Source organism: Falco punctatus (assembly GCF_963210335.1).
Source record: "Falco punctatus genome assembly, chromosome: 10".
Taxonomy (NCBI): domain Eukaryota; kingdom Metazoa; phylum Chordata; class Aves; order Falconiformes; family Falconidae; genus Falco; species Falco punctatus.
The window spans coordinates 4,268,182-4,286,622 of record NC_137590.1 but is presented as its reverse complement, the minus strand read 5'-3'; the positions used below and the strand labels follow the sequence as shown (position 1 = coordinate 4,286,622).

The following is an 18,441-nucleotide window of genomic DNA, read 5'->3' as shown; positions in this document are numbered from 1 at the left end:
TCTAGGAACCAAATAATAATTTTGTCTCGTTTTAGTAGGCAAAGAGGTGGCATTAAAAGGCAAACCCATAAACTGATTGTGGAGAATGCAAGTGCCAAAAAACTGTCACCTAATCTTGGAGGAACCCAAATTCCATAGACTCCTGAGAACCTGTTTCTCCATCAGCTTCAGTCTCAGCAAGCCTGAGCAACTCCAGTCACGCTTTTGGAACTGGACATTCCTCCTGCATTCCCTTGAATATTCAATGAGTATTTGTTCTCAGAAAGCATCCGCTTCTAAAGATTTCAGTTTTTCTATTAATTGCCTTCTTACACAAGAATAGTTAAATCTCCCAAGACGAAGCTAAAGCAACATAAACCCCATTTGAAGTTGTGGCAGCAGGCATAATAGTTTCTTTTGATAGCTCAAAGATTACGCTTATAAGAGGATTGACTCTCTATCCTATAAATATGACAAGTCTCACCTTTTCCTGTTCAAGGTCAACTCCCAGATCCTTGCACATTTTTAGAAAGTGAGAAAATGAAGACTGATCTAGAAGGATATATGCTTTAACTTGCCGCTGGCTACAAGCTTCCAAGAGGTCTTTGAAGATATCAGTATCTGTGAAGGAATCCATAACCAAGGCAATCATCTGCAACAAGTTTCAAAAGAAATCATTAGGCTGTTTCCTCAGCATCCTAAAGGAGATGGCACATGAGAAATTTGACTTTCAAATTACATATTCCAACACCACCGCCCCCCCCCCCCCCCCCCTTTTTTTTTCCCCCTGGTGGTTATGGAAGGAACATGGTACTGTCTTCTGTGATATGGAACTTTCTGTTTTTCACAGGACTGCTGAAACATTTAACAGACATACAAGAAAGAGAAGAAAAAGGAAAAAATTAACTGATTAGAATGAAGTTCTGTGAAGAGAACGGTATTTTGGTAAAGGTGATTACTGAGTACAGGAGACACAATATACATCCCCCCTTCACTATGATCACTTATTCATGTCCCTGTAGAGTTAAATAGGAAAAAAATATTGAATGTATAGACAGAAATTGTTGTTAAAGATTATTTGCCCCAATTTTGTTGTCACTTGACTGATTCATAGCAGATAACATGATGTAAGATTTTTGTTATTGCATTATAGAATTTCATGTTCTATGACGATTTCAGCAACAGACATCGAAGCTTTTTTCACCAGGACTTGTTTCTTTTTTGGGTCAATAGCTATGAACAACCTAGCCTGAAAGCCTGCTGCAGAGACACCTTTTCTTGCAGGTTGATTAGCAAGTCTCATTTTTGCTAATCTGATTGATTAGCAGCCATGATAGCACCTGCAGCTATTTAGTAGCACATTGCTCATGGTTTTTAACTAAGGTTCTACCAAAGCCTTCCCTTTTCTACTACATAACTTCAAGAAAAAATTGCAGAAACCTGCACATTTTCTCCTTTATCCCCATCTCTAAAGCACTACTGAGACCTAAGGCAGACAGAGACTTGACACCTCTCCAAGAACCTAAGCAAGCAAATTTTGCATGAGGAAAGGAAAAAAATTTTGCTGTTAGTCTTCTTCAGCTACATCAGTAACTTTTGGTATGACAGGAGCATTGTGCTGATTGTGGAGACGTTTAGGGGTGCTGAGAATATCTTAGAAGAACCAGAACAGTGGCAAAGTAAATTTATTGCTTCAGGTTTCTTTCTCACTCTGAGATATGGCAAAACCAGTGGTCTAGTTCTGTTAGAAAAATTTAGTCTTCGATTCCTAGGCAAGAGGTTTTTTCCCTGAGAAGGGACGTCTTTTTTTCTCTGAAGCACTGCCAGAAGAGAAATGTGAACTTATTTCCAAAACTTGAGTTTTCCAGAGTCTTTCAAACTTTTTAAACGTGAAAAGCAACAGTAAAAAAGGAAGGATTTGTTAGTGTCCAGCTACTCTTCACATCTCACCTCTCCATTTCAGGTACATTTTGATCTGAGGTTTCTCTTCAACTTTTTACTCAAGATTCTCATGGTATTTCATGCTAATATCTGATTATTCACTAAAGTTTTGGAGAGCCAGCTGCTGCCCTCGCAGCCCTTTCCCCGGCCTGGCCCCGGTTCGCGGCGCACTCGCTGGGCCAGGGAACGCACCGACGGCTTCGACGGGCCGGAGGTGTCGCTGCCGGGGGGGGTGTCGCTGCCGGGGGGTGGGGGGGGGTGTCGCTGCCGGGGGGACAGCTCCCTGAGCCAGCCTGGCGAGGTCCAGGAAGCACGGACCCGCTTTCCACCGATACGACGCAAAAACTTGCAAATCTCCTAATAAATATAAAGGGGGTGGGAGGGGGCACAATAACAGAAGAGCGCAGTAAGTAGAATCAGGAGTTTCTTTACAAGTCCGTGCAGGGGGGAAGGCGGAGGCGGAGCCTGGCATCCCCGCGGGTCGCCCGCGCTGGGGGCGCAGCGGTGCGGAGCGGAGCGGCCCCCGGGCGCTGCCCGCAGTCACCCACCTGCCGGGCGGAGCGGATCTGCCGCCGCACCGCCTCCTTGCAGCCGTAGATGCTGTCCCCGCAGCCCGGCTGGAAGTGCGCCTCCACCCGCGTCAGCCCGCGGAAGGCGCCGCTGGCGAAGCCCGGCCAGCCCAGCTCCAGCGCCGGCGGCTCCAGGTCCGAGCGCTCGGGGAAGTAGGTGAGCGACGAGGCGTCGAGGGAGGCGCCGAGCGAGGGCTCGGCCGCCGGCTCCGGGGCCGCGGCGGGCGGCAGGGCGCCCCGCGCGATGGCCTGCACCTCGGGCTCCGAGAGGAACGGCGGCAGCTGCTCCCGCCGCAGGAAGGCCCGCAGCGCCTCGGGGCCGCCCGCCACCAGCTCCTCCAGCGCCAGCCGCTGCGCCTCGCTGTAGGGCCCGGGCGGCCGCGGCGGCCAGCGCCCGGCGCCCTCCTCCAGGCACTGCGACGGGTTGGCCATGGCGCTGCAGCGCGGCGCGGCCCGGCGCCGCCTTTATAGCGGCTCCTCCGCGGGCGGACCCGCGCTCGGGAGGCTCCTCCACGCCTCTTCCACGCGAGGCAAGCGACAGGGAGCGGCGCGGGGGCGGGAGGAGCGGGGACACCCCCCTCCCCGCGGGGCACGTCCGTGCGCGGCGCCCCCGGCAGGACCGGGGTGCTGGGGCCGCAGCGCCCCTGGGAAGGGCACGGGTGGGAGAGCCGGCTGGCTTCGTCCCCCCGCCCGGGAGGCACCGCGGAGCAGCAAAGCCTGCACCGGGCAGGGAGCGCCAGCGTGGCCGTCTGCACCGACCTGCTCCGGATCAAAGCCGCCCCGGAGGGCGAACGGCCCCCGGCCGCGTCCCAGGCTGCGCCGCTCCCCCGGGGCGGCAGGGCAGCGGCAGCAGGGCAGCGGCAGCAGCTGCGTTAGTCACCCAGAGTCCAAATGTCAAACAAACAAACAAACAAAAAAAAACCTTAGCAATGATCAGGTGAAAACCCTCACGGCAAAAGCAGCTTATTTGTAAACAGTTTCTTGTTCCTGTTAAGAGTACCATAACAGCTGCATGGTGTAATGAAGTTAAAAAGCACAGAGCGCAACCAAGTTGATTTTACATACATTCAAGAGCTAGTTAACATGAGCTCTTAGAAGTGCAACTCAGAATTGGCTTTGAAGGTGTAGCTCAGCTCCCTCTGCAAATCACTTCACTCCCCGTGACCCATCCAGCTCCAGCCACCCAGTGAGAAAGTACCTTCTCTTTTTAAACAAGTGCGGGCAGAGGTTTTCTCCCCCATACCTCTTCGTTCATCTGCTTTATGGTTTTAAGGAAGGAGCGGCTGCTTTGAAATCCAAGCAATAAAAGTAGCGAAGCCCCTTCGCCCATATAGATTTGAGAGAGAGAAATGCCAGCTTTAGTAGAATAAAGTGTTGCTCTCTACAGTTAGGTTGCAGCCTTTCTGAGTTTTGGATGTTTTTCTATTTATTCACTTATTGGCTGTCGACAGGAATAGTCAGGCACAGCTGGAACATGCCATCTACTGGACACCTGCACCTATAAGTAAGAAAATACATAACCCAGACTCTGATTTGACCTGGCAGAATTCAGACTAGTTGGTCACTGAAGGACTGGGATGCAAGTCTAAAGAATAACAATACAGGTCAGATCTCAGAGAGACCCTGCACACTGCTCAGACCCAGCAAGCACAGCTAAGCGCACACACACATACAGGATACTGCTAACAAGTGTTCAGATGATGGATCTTAAGTTAAGTTGCTTTGCAGAGACATTTAATAGTGGAAGTAGAACATGGTCAAAAACTAGTGACACTTCAGCTACTCAAACCAACTTAGGGGATAAACAGAGCAGGAAACAGAATATTTCAGATAGGACGGTTTAAAGAGAAAAATGGGAGAGCTCCACTTCTACACTTACTTGTGCAACAATACTACTAAACATAACCCATAGCATTTTGTAGTGCATTTGTCAGTTTACTTTCGAACAGAGCCTTTGCCATGTGCCCTTGGCAGTTGTCTTGCCTCAGTTCACTCCAAAGGAAGCTGTTTGCACATCTCTTAATGGACGCAAGATGCCTCAGACATTCCTAGACTAAGCCAGAACTAGAAACTCGTTTTACAGTGCTAAGACTAAGCCTGAATTCAGTGTAACAAGCTGCAAAAGTGACAAAGTTTGTTGAAGTCATCCCGACAGAGAAGTACAACAGGCATGCTGCAGCAAGACACTGAACTCCAGATACCACCTCATCTCCCACTCACAAACACAAAACACCAGGAGTTCAGCAATACATTCCCATTAATAGTCTTACAGGTCAAATATATCTAGCTTTTGGTCCCAAATACTGGAAACATTTACATCAGGACTGTACTTAAAATGGGTACCAGCTATCATTGAGTGCTAAGTTGCTACTTTCTGGTCTCAGTTTTAAAAAGATGCTCTTCTGAGGATGAGAGAGAAAGAGGGGGAAATAAAAATGTGTGAGTATATAACCTATACAAAGGCACAAGAGGATGATCAAATTGAAGAGCTGGTTAGCTCAGTCCATTTCAGAAGGCTTAAACAGAAAAAGGATACAGTTGAAGATAAGATCATGCAACTGCTCCAATAGACCCTTCACAACTTTGATGGAAGAGTAATGTATGTATCACTGAAGTCAGACTTAGAATGAAGTTATCTTTATGGCTCTTTATAAAAGTGCTTCCCCTCATGCCAAAGAAAGTAGAAATAAAAGCCAATATTTTTGTGTATATATATATTTGAGTATACCTTGATGTGAGATAAATCTCCAAAGCCACTCTGAGCAAGATCAGAATGATTCAGATTTTTCCAAGTTTACATAAATCAAAGCCAGGGCATATGTACTCCTAGAAAGCAGTAATGAGTACTTTTTAGGTTAAACATCCAAAATTAAAATGAACCTTCACCACTAATGCATAAGAGGAACATGTAAGAAGTTACCGTAAAAACTAAAATACCTCTTTTTTTATTGCTTAAATTGCATAGCATAAAACATAGTGTCGGAGAGCAACATACACATGTATTAAAAAAGTAAAAGTGCTGGAAGAAAGTGGAGGAATCAGCAGGTACAAAGTGCCTGCAGTTTCAGACTGGAACTTGTGTTCTGCAGTCAGCACAGTAATCATTTATTCAGAGAAAAGAGTGAAACATCTCTGAGGCTGCGCAGGCTGGCACTGATGTCACGTCTCTGCTTTAGATTGCATCTTCCCGTGTACTGGGTCATGTAGTTTTCAGGCACACGTCCCCTCCCGGACAGGATATCCACCATGTGGCTAAGCTTTGACCTGATAGTGGAGTAGTGGAATTGCCTCTCTTTATGCAGTTTTTGGAAATATTCTGCCCTGTGACTGCTAGAATATTCAAAGGACCGGAGAGAAGATACTGAACCAGTAGAGCTTGCCAGAGAGCACTGGGATGATGATGAAGACAGGGATCGCAGACTAGAACTTGATACAGCCTTTCCAGACAGAGAAGATCCTTCTTTTGACAACTTCCTGTGAAGCAGGGGTGTTTCTGTATGCTCATCTTCCTTTGTCTGTGTCACTGCAGTCTTCAGCAAAACTGAAGTCTGAGTGCCCGTCATTCTAGCAGCAACAGAAGTTTGAGTGCCAGTTTCTGCCATTAAAGCACTGGTCTGCGTGGCAACACTACACACCATCACTGCAGGCTTCTCTTCCCATGGGCCAGTCTGAGTTGATGTGCTTTTCCGTTCCACCAAGGCCACTTGATTGCTGAACCACTCCTCTTCACAGACAGAAGAGTTGTCCAGGTTACGAGGTTTTCCTCCAGGAGTATCTTCAGCCTGATCTCGTTCTTTCAACAATTTCTTTGGAGTGCTAGCCAGTATGGCGAATTCTGCTTTCAAATTGCCTTCCACAGTATATTCTTTAGAGGACTCTGTTCTGTTCACCAGGTGATCAAACATCCCACTATTTCTGCAGCTGGACGGCCATTTAGGGCTGATGGGCATCGACTGGGCATAAAGAATCCTGAACTGAAGGTCAAAGTGTTCAACCACTTGACCTGACAATAGCAGCAAGTTACTGCTGTTCAGCTTTCCATCGGACCATGTGAAACTGTTGAAAACAAACCAAGATTCACAGTTAATTGCCAGTGCATTTCAACACATACAGTTACAGATAGCAAGAAGTGCTGTGCATAAGGAAAGTATAAAGTTGATAGACTATTCACTCTTCTTCAGGAAGAGCTCTATTTAGCCATGCCCAAGTGCTTTACTAGCAACAAGTGGCATAAAGCAGTTTTACAAAGCTGTTTTCAGCTTTGTGTTAGTCCCACTTAGACTCAGCTAGTCCACTTGCATACCAGGCAAACAGCAAAGTTAATACATCAATCTTGCAGAACTCCCCCTTTCTGTAGCTTCACTGGGCACCAGCCAACCCCAGTACTTGCCTGTAGGAGCCTGTTGTCACTCTAATGCCATCAATTAACATGAACTTCTCATGGGATTGCCCAACAATTTTGGCACCCGACCTCAGGTAGTACGTGTTCCCCGTGAGAGTTCGAACTCTCATCATCTGTTTCAGAAAAGCAGGGGAAAAGTAACATCAGATTTAAATTAACTTCCAAAAAGTTTTGATTTGCAATTCTACCTGCAAGCAACTATGCTATGCACACTTTGGAAGACAGGAACAAAATGAGCTTCCTTACACAGTCTGCATGTGAGTGTTACTAGTTACGCAGTGCTATATTTCTGTTACATTATGAAAGCCTGTGGAGAGAACAGCCAGCTTCATCAATTACTGCCCACAAAGCTAGGAGCGTTTCCCAGCCCAGGGAAACTGTCGCTGGGGTGAACATAAGCCTGTCCAAACAAAGCAACAACAGCCATGTAGCTTATATTCAGAGAAATTAAGTAAATCACTTCGGTGACATCATTCAAACCCTTTTAAAAGAAAACAACTATGTATTAGGAAATAAATAGATGTTACCAGAGCTGTACCACCCTTGAGCTTCCCGTGTTTCTGTTTTCCTTAGCAAGCCGCTTCTTGAGCCAAAGAATAAAGCCATTTAAATATTGCAAAATTAAATGTTTGAAATTGTTGCTTCTTCAGGACAGGGATCACAGCATGCACTGCACCCAGAACGCCAGGTTGTTGCATAGCATGGCTGTAGCCCCTACATATGGATAGCGTGGGGTAGTAGATGTGCCTTGTCTGCATGTTTTTCACAGAGTTTCTGAGCAGTTTCATGTGTTGCACTAGAGACTGTACTGGAACCATTCAATATCGAGCCTTGATCTTCAGGAACTGAAAAGCATTTCAGAAAATCCCCTTTTATATCAGTTATCAAACCAACAGGATGCTTTAATCTTTCAAGGGGGTCTGATGTTTTCTTTGATATCCATAACCATCAACTGTTCCACAAAAAACAAACACAAGCCACACCCACCCACATTTGGTACTCACACTTTCCTGCTCAGGACAAACCCCCAAATTCTTGCACATTTCCAAGAAATGTGGTAGAAAGTCCTGGTCAAGTAGGATATAGACAGGGACTTTGCGGTTGTTATAGGCATCCTGAAGGTCACTGAAGATATCAATATCTGTGAAGGAATCCATCACAAGCGCAATCACCTGCAAGAACAGTGACAATGCTTGTTCAAGGGCTTTATTTTATACAAGGCCAGGTCATTGCCCCCCCCCCCCTTTCTCCTGCTGCTGTCACCAAGGCCAGATGCACATTTCTTTGTCCTGTAGCACAGGCCCTAGCACATTATAAAAGATTTCTACATTCCCACAATGTTTCTCCAAATTCTCTGTGTCCTGGAGTGCAAAGCGTAAGCCTGAAGAGGTTTTTCCTCATGCCTGCTGCTGCTTTTGTACATTTTCACATCCTGCTTTCTTATATGATATCCTGTAATCTGGCCTTTCGGTAATGCTGGCAAAGGTATCACAGCAGAACCGGGAATCCAATGGCAAGTCGTCTCCACTCCTGTTTTCCCAGTGTGGCATACCTGCCACAGATAGCCACTGCCTGCAGGAGAATTAACTCAGATGGCCTCCTCACCATCACAGCTGAGCATCTCACAAACCCCAGCCGATTTCTCTTTGTATGGTGGGAAGGGAATGCTGTCCCTACATAAGTTACCAAAAAAATCAATGAGTTATGTGACAATATATAAACTGAATATACTATTTCCAGACTCCTACTAGAGGATTCTGAGTTTCCGTCCCATCCCTTCACAAGAAATCCTTCCACTCACTCAACTCAACAGTTCTTTACAGAAGGCTGGTCCTAAGATGAGAAGACTTTTCTCTCAGAGGGCCAAAGACAAGACAACAGTCCTACATTTATAAACAACCTCTCCAGATAATTCAGAGCCACATCACACACCATTTTGGTGCTACAATTTTCACCCTTCCAAACCAGGAATACACATCTACTAGGGGACACAAAGGCATAAAGGATGTGGCTTCATGACTTACTTTTCTATTCTCCACTAGACCAGCATCAGGGACAATTACAGAACCGCTTGCAGGTACCTGGCACCTGCCCTTATTAGATAGATAAGCATGCGCTGCTGCAACACACCCAAGGCATATAGGCATGCAACACAGCTGCTCTGTGTGTGGCATTGCCTGTACTCAGAGGAAACATTTCCCACAAGAACAGGCTAAGCTTTGTGTTCCCACCTGTGCCCTGCTCCCTAAGGGATTGGCTCCTATGGACAAGTTCTTAGGTAGAACACACAGTCACGTTGGTATTTCTAGATAAAGATAGTTTGTGCTTGTGCTTCTTATGTGCCTCTTGGGCTTTTCTCCACCCAATCACTTGTCTAAGTGTCAAAGGAAGATAAAGAAAAGTAAGAGGCTTTTGACAAGACCAGATGAGTAAGAAAATAACTCCTGAAAACAGACAAATCATGCTAAAAACCCCTCGGAAACCCCTGGTGACTATTCAATTAACAGTACATTGGCGTTCTAATCCCAGAATTACCAGCTGAAAAAGAAATATACTTTTACTCAAAATGAGCAAAAGTACAGTTATATTTAGAAAAGAGAAAGAAAACCATTTTCTCCACACTTATCCATTCAGGATAGCAGAGGCAAGGTAGCAAGTGTCCCCCCTTAGTCACTTAAGCTACCCCCCCTGGAGTGAGCAAAGAAGAAACTACAGAGCATCTGAATTTTCCCTTTCCTCACATTAATCTGAATAACTCAGGCACAACTGAGCAACATCGTACAGCATCTGATATTCAGTAAATTATAGGGGGTCAAAACTTCTGTCCATTCTGTGCCCACAAAACCACTCCCTGGATCAGGCGTGTACACGGCAGCAGCAGGAACAGCTTGCCCGGCTCTCGGCTTTGTGTGATGGAAGGCGTTTGGCAAGATGCTACAAGCAGGAACATTACAAACGACTACAGCTTTCTGGAGAAACAAAAGTTTTCATGGAGTTTACAAGTCACTAGACTGGTCTCATCGACCTGGTAAGGAACCTTTGAGAACTGAGTTTCCTCTGTGACCGTTTCTGGCCAGAAGCCCATCGTCCATGTCATCCTCACACACGCCCTAAGTTTCTGCACGCAGAAAGGGATGAAGCTTGGCTGCTGATTCAGGGTGTGCCATGTGCGAGCACAGTACAGGAGCCAGCGGTTGCTTCACCTGGCCACCCAAAGAGGAAGCTATTACATTTAAATTTTAGCTAAGCCAATTGAATGGCTGCTAAGGAGAAAGGTGGTTCCCTCCTGGGGATTACAGTTGGAGGCTGTAAGCTCAGGTAAAATGAGGAGACAGAGAACAGTTAGAAGTTACGACACCACATGGTTTTTAAGCCATACTCTGCAGCGGATCACAACCGCCGCGGCCGCAGGAGCTGGCCTGCAGGCTGCTCGGGGCAACGAAGGAGGTGAAGGAGGGAAGCGGCGAGGAAAGGAGCCGTGATCGCAGGGCGCTCTCTGTAGATGGCCTTTTGTAAGAGAAGCCGGTTTTGGTGGCGCATCCTTTAAGGGCCAGCAGGATCCACTCGCAGAGCACACCAGCTAGGAGCCTGGCACAGGGAACCTGCTTGAACACACGGGCGAGCTCAGCTCGAACCCCGCGGCGGGGCCGGGGAGGGGGGAGCCGGGGTGCGCCCCGCCGGCAGGGAACCGCACGCCCTGCGCGCCGGGCTTTCGCCGAGTTAAAGCCGCTTGGCCCCCCCAGGCGTCACACGGGGGAGATGCTCATCCATCCCGGTGCTGCGTTTTGCCGCTGGGGAAGGGCCCCTCGCTCACCTGCCGGGCGGAGCGGATCTGCCGCCGCACCGCCTCCTTGCAGCCGTAGATGCTGTCCCCGCAGCCCGGCTGGAAGTGCGCCTCCACCCGCGTCAGCCCGCGGAAGGCGCCGCTGGCGAAGCCCGGCCAGCCCAGCTCCAGCGCCGGCGGCTCCAGGTCCGAGCGCTCGGGGAAGTAGGTGAGCGACGAGGCGTCGAGGGAGGCGCCGAGCGAGGGCTCGGCCGCCGGCTCCGGGGCCGCGGCGGGCGGCAGGGCGCCCCGCGCGATGGCCTGCACCTCGGGCTCCGAGAGGAACGGCGGCAGCTGCTCCCGCCGCAGGAAGGCCCGCAGCGCCTCGGGGCCGCCCGCCACCAGCTCCTCCAGCGCCAGCCGCTGCGCCTCGCTGTAGGGCCCGGGCGGCCGCGGCGGCCAGCGCCCGGCGCCCTCCTCCAGGCACTGCGACGGGTTGGCCATGGCGCTGCAGCGCGGCGCGGCCCGGCGCCGCCTTTATAGCGGCTTTGAATCCAAACGGGCCGCGCCGCCGCCGCCGCCAGTGGAGCAGCCGCGGCCCGCCCCGCGCCACGGTTGGCTGCGGAGCAGGCGGCCCGGCCCCGCCGCGTCGCTCCGCCCGCCCGCCGCAGCCCGCCGGTCCCGCGGGGAGGAGCGCGGCGCAGGGGCCGTTCGCCGCCGCCCCCGGGACGCGCAGCCCCGTTGGGCCGAGGGGGCCGCACACCCCTGCGCCCCCCCCTCGGGCCTGGCTGAGGCGGCCGTTTCGCGCCCCACGCCCAGCGCCCTCCAGGCGGCCTCGGGGCCTGAGCCGGGCGTGCGCTGTGGCAGCCCCCCGGCCCTGCTGCCCGCGTTCGCCCCAGCGGCCCCCGGGAAGGACCCCGTAATGGGGCGCATTAGCGAGTGCCGCGGCCTAAGGCCACCCCGGCGCCACAGTCCAGGCACGGCAGTTGGGGCTTGGCCCTCCTGCTTGGCCATCACAAATTGTTACTACCTGCTGCAAAACAAAGAGCGACATCACCCACTGCCTGGATTCACTCTTCCAGACGATTCCCGGCTCTACTTACAGCTGACTGAGGCAGGGATGCTTCAGCAGGTTCCCAAAATGTAAAGCAATTAAATAAAATTCCGTGGCGGGTTTGTATTATTAAAAGAAATTTAATATAATTTTTAAATTAAAAAATTCAATCTCTATTAAAGACGCTGAGTCAGGTGCTAATACTGTTGGACATACCCTTTTGGCATGAGTTTTACATACAATTTAAGATTTTACGCATTGCTTCAACATGTTAGGAAACCATCTCTTCATACTTACAGTAGCAATAAAGTCAATTCCATACAATATCAAATATTCTTTTTTTAAAAAAGTGTTAAATATATTAGACTCTGATTGCCAAAATGCCATTTTATACACAAAGCTGCTAATACAATACAGTTCTTACATTATTTTTTCACATAAAATACATTTCATCAAGTTTTATTTGTACATCCTTTACTACTGATCGATGGAATTACGAGTTATTGCAGAAGGCTTGCCATCGTTTGTTAATATCCTGTACACGCAGCAGCCGCACAGAGCTGTACCAGGGTTACTGACACCCGCCAGTCCGTTCTCACACTGCAATCTATAGGCTGAAGACGTAGAGGTGGTAATACTAATGCTGCATCTGCACCGTTAAAAAACCCGTATCTGCCCTCCAGCTGCGCGTGGAGACAACTGCGGTGGTGTAGGTTTGGGAACAGGTATCTTGAGCAGAGGTTCCTCTCCTACAGCTTCTGTGGTTGAAATACACCAAATATTCTAGGTCATAATTGTGCCACAGCAGATGTTGCCTGAAGAATCTGGTGGTACTCAAATTGTGGGGGGGACACACTGAGAAGTCCATTACCAGCTTGGACAACATGAAAACAGCAGAATAAAGCTGAAGAACAACCAGGGACAACAAATTCTGTTGTACAGCCACATGCAAAACAAAACAAAAAATGTAAATATTAGCTGTGTTCTGTAGTGAGCGGCTAGACCTTGCTGCTACAAGCATGTTCTGGATTCTGTCTGCAGAGAACTGCTGTAACAAAGGACGTCAGAGTGCTTTGTTAAATTAGAGTGAAGACTCTGCATACTGCCTTTCTTCTATCTAGGAAGTGAGAGCCAGTGATCATGAGAAAAAGTTAAAGAGCAAATAAAATCTTCAAAATCTGGTATGTTCTGAACTGTTATTCCCTTGCAAAATAGTCTGAAAGTGAAAGAACAGCACTGTATAGGCACCACAAGCCTTCCAGAGAGCAGTTACTGAGTTACCTTTAGCAAGTACGGTAAGGCACAGAAATACCCAGATGTAGGGAGAACACCTTCCAGCAGATGGACAGCAGCTCATCTATGGCTCACTGGAGACCAGTGCTATTGCTTTCTTGGTTAAGATATTCCTGTTTCAATGCTGATTTAGTTTCAGCAGAGAAGATTTGGATAAACAGAGCTCCAAGTTTAAAGCAAAAGGACCCTAAATGCCATTTGGGAGCTTGTACATGCTTTTGACCACATGAAATAAGACCCTGCTCAATAAACTAGATAATTCACTGCCTCCACTGAGTATTGCACCGACTTGCTATTGCTATTGCCCTGCCATGCTCTTCTCTTTCCCTGCTAGGAGTTCCTCATCCACGTGGCTCTTCAGCCACACCCGTAAGATGGTACCAAACCACATCAGCTAGAGCCAGTTCTTCCCAGAATCTGGAGGGGTTTAAGATTCTGGAACACCACAGAACTGAGACTAGGTGGCTAAAATCGCATCACTTGGTAAGTGAAATATGGACCCAGGTCTGATGTCAAATAGATCCCAGCAATGAATGGTACTTAAGCCCTTACCTAACATTTCAGTGCCGGAACTTTCTTGGTTGAGCTCAGTAAAACAGAGATGCTGTTTTGAGAGACACTTTTCTTTCCATTTAAAAAAAGTCTTTCAACATGGAAAATAAAGTTGCTGTCATCAGCCAGTCAATTTGCTAGAAACAGTATAAGTTCAGCGTACAGGAAGATTCTGCAAGCAGAAGGGTTATTCTCATGTGCAGCTCTGCCTACAACAGACCCATCGATATATCCACGTTCTCCAATCTTTGCATGGTCTGTATGAACAGCTACAGCCTTTGGCTTACTGCTCACAGAGTGGGACTCTAACCTGACCTTGAATCTGTACTTAGATGTTTATTGAGCCTAAAAACACTTGAGTATAGCATACCCCCCACCCCCCCAATCTTCCTATAATAAGCCAAGTGCTACATATACCGTTTGCAACATGATTTGTAGTTTCTACAGATTTTTAGCAATATTAAGGTCTAATGGAACAACCAAGTGCCTTCCACTGTGTACCTCTGAGCTTTCCACTGGGATGGCCTTTAAAACATAGATATAAAAAACCAGTATTGATGTAACAGTGCTAAATTTTATAATAAAAAGCCTTATTCCTACAAGTGGGCTCCTACAGCGCACATTAAGAGTATCTATGTGTTTGTTATTCCCCCAAAAGCCTGTTTGTCTCTACAAAATAGTTTACCAGAAGTAGGTTAAATATCCACTTTACAGAATTGCTCATCCCAGGCCTACAGCCAACAGCTCCGCATGCAGCAGGAACTGCCAGCTCCTTCCCCAAGCCTATGTGCTGGTGCCCCATGGGCAGTGGCCAGTATATCCCAAATGCCACCAACACGTAAGCATGAGTGTGTTCTGGGTCACCGTTTAACAGCCTTTGCAAGTCCCACTCTGATGCAACTTCAACCCAAAGCCAATGGTAGACAAATACTTGGCATGGCTGGGAAACATATCCCGGAAGATTTATTGATTACTGACTCTCTCATCTGAATAAGAATTTATTACATTTGATCAGACACCACTAGACTTTGGTGAGCAGGCTAGCTGGCAGTGATAAAGCCACAGGAGCTGTATTACAGCCAATTTTACAAGTACAATACAAATTCCTATTAGGGGGATGTTTTGTCATCTAGAACCTGTAATATCTTTTGCCTGATAGTAAATCAATTGGTGGTTTGCTCGAGATCACAGCTAGAGTGACAAGTTCCTGGAGTTTTACATATAAACAGAGTGAAATACCAATGGGCAAAAAGCTTTTTGTCTAAAATGAACTGGCTTCCTGCAGTTTTAATGTGTTAACAACTCTCAGTGAAAGCAAGCCTCAAACTGCTTAACGCAGTTGCATTCAGCAGTCTTTTTTTGCTTGGAGTTACATGGGATTCAATACACTCAATAGCACAAAATTGCTCTGAGAAGGAAAAGGGCCCGACCTCTCCCTCCCTGGGAGGGGAGGCATCAGCAGGGCCCGAATTTTGCACCATTAACAACCTATTGGACAGCGGCACCGTGATTTATTGCACTGAGTCCAGAATTCTCATTAGGATGGGTGGGGAGAGACAGCCCTCACCACCATGGGAGAGGAGAGGCATCTGCAAGATCATCTCCCCCTGTTACACGTTGAATATAAATGTTCAAATATATATAACATTTATGTTAAATAGTAATTTAACAATGCTACCCAGGCTACACTTGGGGGTACCCCAGGAGGAAGAAGTTTCTCAGGGTACTCAGGCGACCCACTGTTGACCACACACAGCTGCAGTAAAGTCTCTCTAGTTACCAAATCACCTTCTTTCTACTAGAGAATGAGTTTTAAAATCCCTTAATGTAAAGTCAAGCACAAGAAGTATTTTCTAGTCTTTATTTAGTATATGCATTTCAATAATGGAGGAAGCCCTACTTCTCTGAACGTTTCAAAATATACAAAGAAGAGGTTTAAAAAAAGAAAGAAGTTTTCAACAAATTAGATCAACTGCTGCCATTTTATGATTTGTTGCTAAAACTGGTGAGGGAAGAGAATTGTAAAAACTGGCGAGAACTGCATCTTCAGAGTTCAAAAGAGTAAATTATCAGCCTAGTAACAACCTCACGTCCAACAGTGTTTCCTGCACGGTGTGGCTGTGGTGGTGACACACAGGGACCTCTGCTGCCTCGAGGAGCCGAGGATGAGGAGCCCAGAGCCCTGTACTGTAACATGCCCAGCCCCAGCGATGGGCTAGATTTGATGGGGAGCAGAGCACTGAGCACTCACCAGCAGCCTAAGTCAACTTTTTATAGCCTAGAAAAAAAGGAAAGGCTGTGAGGATTCCCACGGGGGGAGCATATACGTGAAGTGTAATATCGATGTCTAACAGCCGCCAGCTAAGAGGAAGATGGGTGGAATCTGCATCGGGTGCATGGCAGAAGCACAACTACGTGAGCTGGATTTAATCCACGGATGGCTTACAGAGACCCAAACAGGCTTATGTTTTCAGAATTTGGAATTTAAACTGCCCAAGAAGACACATATTCATGCAGGCAAATAGTTATGTGTGCGATAGCTCCTCTGTGCAGAACAACAGTTGAAGATTCACAGTTACTTCTGCAGATACAACTTGCTAACTCAACTGTGGCCTGTTCCTCAGAGTTGTCTCCCACAGGGCACCCTCCTTTTGCGCCCCCCCCCCCCCCCCCCGGTATGCAAAGCCTTAACTCGCTGAAGAGCTAGTGCCAAACCCCCAGGTTACACCGTGCTAGTGTTTCTCGGGTGGTCTGTCAGAGCTAGCATGAACTACACTAAACCACTGGTGTTGGTGAGCCAACCGCTCCACGGCACAGAGACTTTGCCGTGTCCTGCATGGTGCCATGTGGCTCCCTTTACATACAGGCACATAAATCTTCTGACAGCACTAACCACTGCTGATGGCTTCAGCATGGAAGCTGGAAAACAGACCGGAAAAATCTCCTGCCCTGCTGAAATGTTCAACTACCACAGCAATGATTTAACAGTTATTTATCAACCAAAGACTGCAGATAAACACACATGTTGTAACATCTAGGGAGATTAGAAATGCTCTCACGGTGTTTCTAGATTAGTGTCAGCAAGCCCCTTCCTCCTCATCCCTCCCGAGCCCTGTGGTTCTGGAAATCCAGAAAAAAATTAGAACACAAAGCATACTGCCCCTAGTATCTGTGTTGAGTGTACAGAGTAAACAAACAAAATCAATAGGAAAGTGAGATCAGCAAAAGTCTTTCCAGTTTTAACAAATTAAGAGTCTAGATAGTACAAATATGTTTTTTTAAATTACTTATCCCAATATAGACCTTTGTCAGTATTTTATTGCAGTGAAGTTCTATTGCCAGAGCCCCTTATTGCAACATCAGTTTTAAAGCCTATTGAGTGAAGCCTGATCTGAGAAAAGTTCTGCTTCAAACCTGATGGCAGTCTGCAGTGATGAGTTTACACGAGCAGAACAGGACCCAACCAGTGCACAGTTTTTGATGATGAGTTGTTGCTGCAAGGAGATAACACCTTGCAAACTTCCTAAAGCAAGCGCAGCATTGATGCTTGCTTGTTGGTCAGGCCCTGTAAGTGCTGGATCCAGCTGTACAAAAACCAGCTCTGTCCACTCTTGCAAACCTCGGGGGTGGGGGTGCTGATCTCCCCTCCAGGATGTATGCATTGCCCAGGAGTGAAAATTCAGGTCTGAACCGTCACCTTCCAGAAGGTTGGTGACTGACAGCAAGAGGCTCAGATGAAAAGATTTTAATTCAGATCCTTTCTTTGTTCCAAGGCATCTCATGACTTCCCAAGGACGGGGAGGCAGTGCACCATACCTTCTTCCCCAGGGAGCAAGACTAGGGCAACTCTTTTTACATCATACTGATGCGCATCCCTTCCTCTCCGAAGAGCCTTGCTCCACCTGCATTATTGCATTCAACTGCAATAGAAGTAATTGGCAGGGTAAAGTACAGTTCATGATGAACGAGGCCGTCACAGTCAGGATGTCCATGACCAAATTCTCCCTTTGGAATGCAAACAACCTGGCCACTGCGATTGATCCAGCCAGCCCACCCGCGTCTTGTTTCTTCTGGGCTGAGAAACAGATGAGACTAGGAAATTCTGCAGCACCCGTGCACCTTCTCTTCCATTTCCTCCATGGGAGCTTTGAATTTCAAGAGGGGTGGATCACCACTGGACACTGTGTAATACACTGAGGTCCCATTGGAGCTGTAAGGAGAAGTCCTGGATCCGATTAGGTGCGACTTGGCCTCACCCCCATTCTCGGCAACTGCTCCCATGCCACTGCCGAAGTGGGTGCTGAGGAAGGGGTGGTTGAGGAGTTTGGCTGCAGCCCGCTGCCGCTTCAGTTCGGAGAGCGTTTGATGGTTGTGCTCCTTGTAGGCACCCCAGAACTGCTGGGTGTCAGGGAGCCCGGGGCTGCCGTAGGGCAGCATGTGGCCTGGATTGCTGTCAGGGTCCGCGTGCATACTCCAAACGTCCCCGTTGGAAAAGGTGTACTGGTAAGTGCTGGCGGATGCCATGAGTCCATTCTGGAGGGGGATTTCAGAGTCACACTGGGTACTTTTGTTTGCTAACTCCGGAAGGAGGGAAGAGTTCTCCAGCACTGAATTCTGTAACAAGAAGACATGAAAGAAGAGCATCTTCCCCCATCCCCCACAGCACAATTCACTCCTGTGACAACTTCCTAAGCCTGCTCACACTCAGACAGGTGCTGCAGCACAAACATCGAATTCACCCAACTAACAGGACCCTAATAACACTGAGCCCAAACCAGCAACATGGAACTCAGAAGGACTCACAAAAAAAAAAAAAAAAAAAAGAAAAAAAGAAAAAAAAGAGAGATAAGTAGATTAATATAACATGACAATAACTGAATTTAAAAAA

At 47.8% G+C, this 18,441-nt stretch overlaps 3 protein-coding genes across 4 annotated transcripts in view; all 3 read right to left on the bottom strand.

Annotated features, from left to right (window-relative positions):
- The window catches only part of LOC308071079 (protein FAM83D-B-like), a 441,583-nt gene that overhangs the window by 1,140 nt on the left and 422,002 nt on the right, over positions 1-18,441 (bottom strand). The window contains exons 2-3 of one of the 2 annotated variants that reach the window (XM_080405980.1): positions 2,469-3,411; positions 464-631 (exon numbers count right to left, since the gene is read on the bottom strand). In XM_080405980.1, the coding sequence (XP_080262106.1) occupies positions 464-631; positions 2,469-2,921 (621 nt within the window). In that variant the 5' untranslated portion in view covers positions 2,922-3,411. Of the gene's footprint in view, positions 1-463; positions 632-2,468; positions 5,285-18,441 lie in introns of those variants that run through there. The other variant, XM_080405979.1, reaches the window with a different exon arrangement.
- On the bottom strand, positions 5,419-11,188 carry FAM83D (family with sequence similarity 83 member D). Its single transcript, XM_080405974.1, has 4 exons — positions 10,706-11,188; positions 7,896-8,063; positions 6,880-7,004; positions 5,419-6,545 (listed from the first exon to the last, which is right to left on the bottom strand). Exons 1-4 carry the CDS (start codon positions 11,156-11,158, stop codon positions 5,591-5,593), a joined length of 1,701 nt encoding a protein of 566 aa, XP_080262100.1. The 5' UTR covers positions 11,159-11,188; the 3' UTR covers positions 5,419-5,590.
- The window catches only part of PPP1R16B (protein phosphatase 1 regulatory subunit 16B), a 60,729-nt gene continuing 57,690 nt past the window's right edge, over positions 15,403-18,441 (bottom strand). The window contains exon 11 of the mRNA XM_080405972.1: positions 15,403-18,167. Coding sequence (XP_080262098.1) covers positions 17,646-18,167 — 522 coding nt within the window. The 3' untranslated portion in view covers positions 15,403-17,645. The remainder of the gene's footprint in view (positions 18,168-18,441) is intronic.

What these genes read in the sequence shown, in the direction of transcription:
- FAM83D (XM_080405974.1), bottom strand. Translation starts at nt 11,158, where the DNA reads ATGGCCAACCCGTCGCAGTGCCTGGAGGAGGGCGCCGGGCGCTGGCCG. An exon ending in TTTGTCCTGAGCAGGAAAGT is followed by an intron (nt 7,005 to 7,895) that starts GTGAGTACCAAA and finishes TTTCTGAAACAG; the next exon opens with ATGATGAGAGTTCGAACTCT. An exon ending in GTGACAACAGGCTCCTACAG is followed by an intron (nt 6,546 to 6,879) that starts GCAAGTACTGGG and finishes TGTTTTCAACAG; the next exon opens with TTTCACATGGTCCGATGGAA.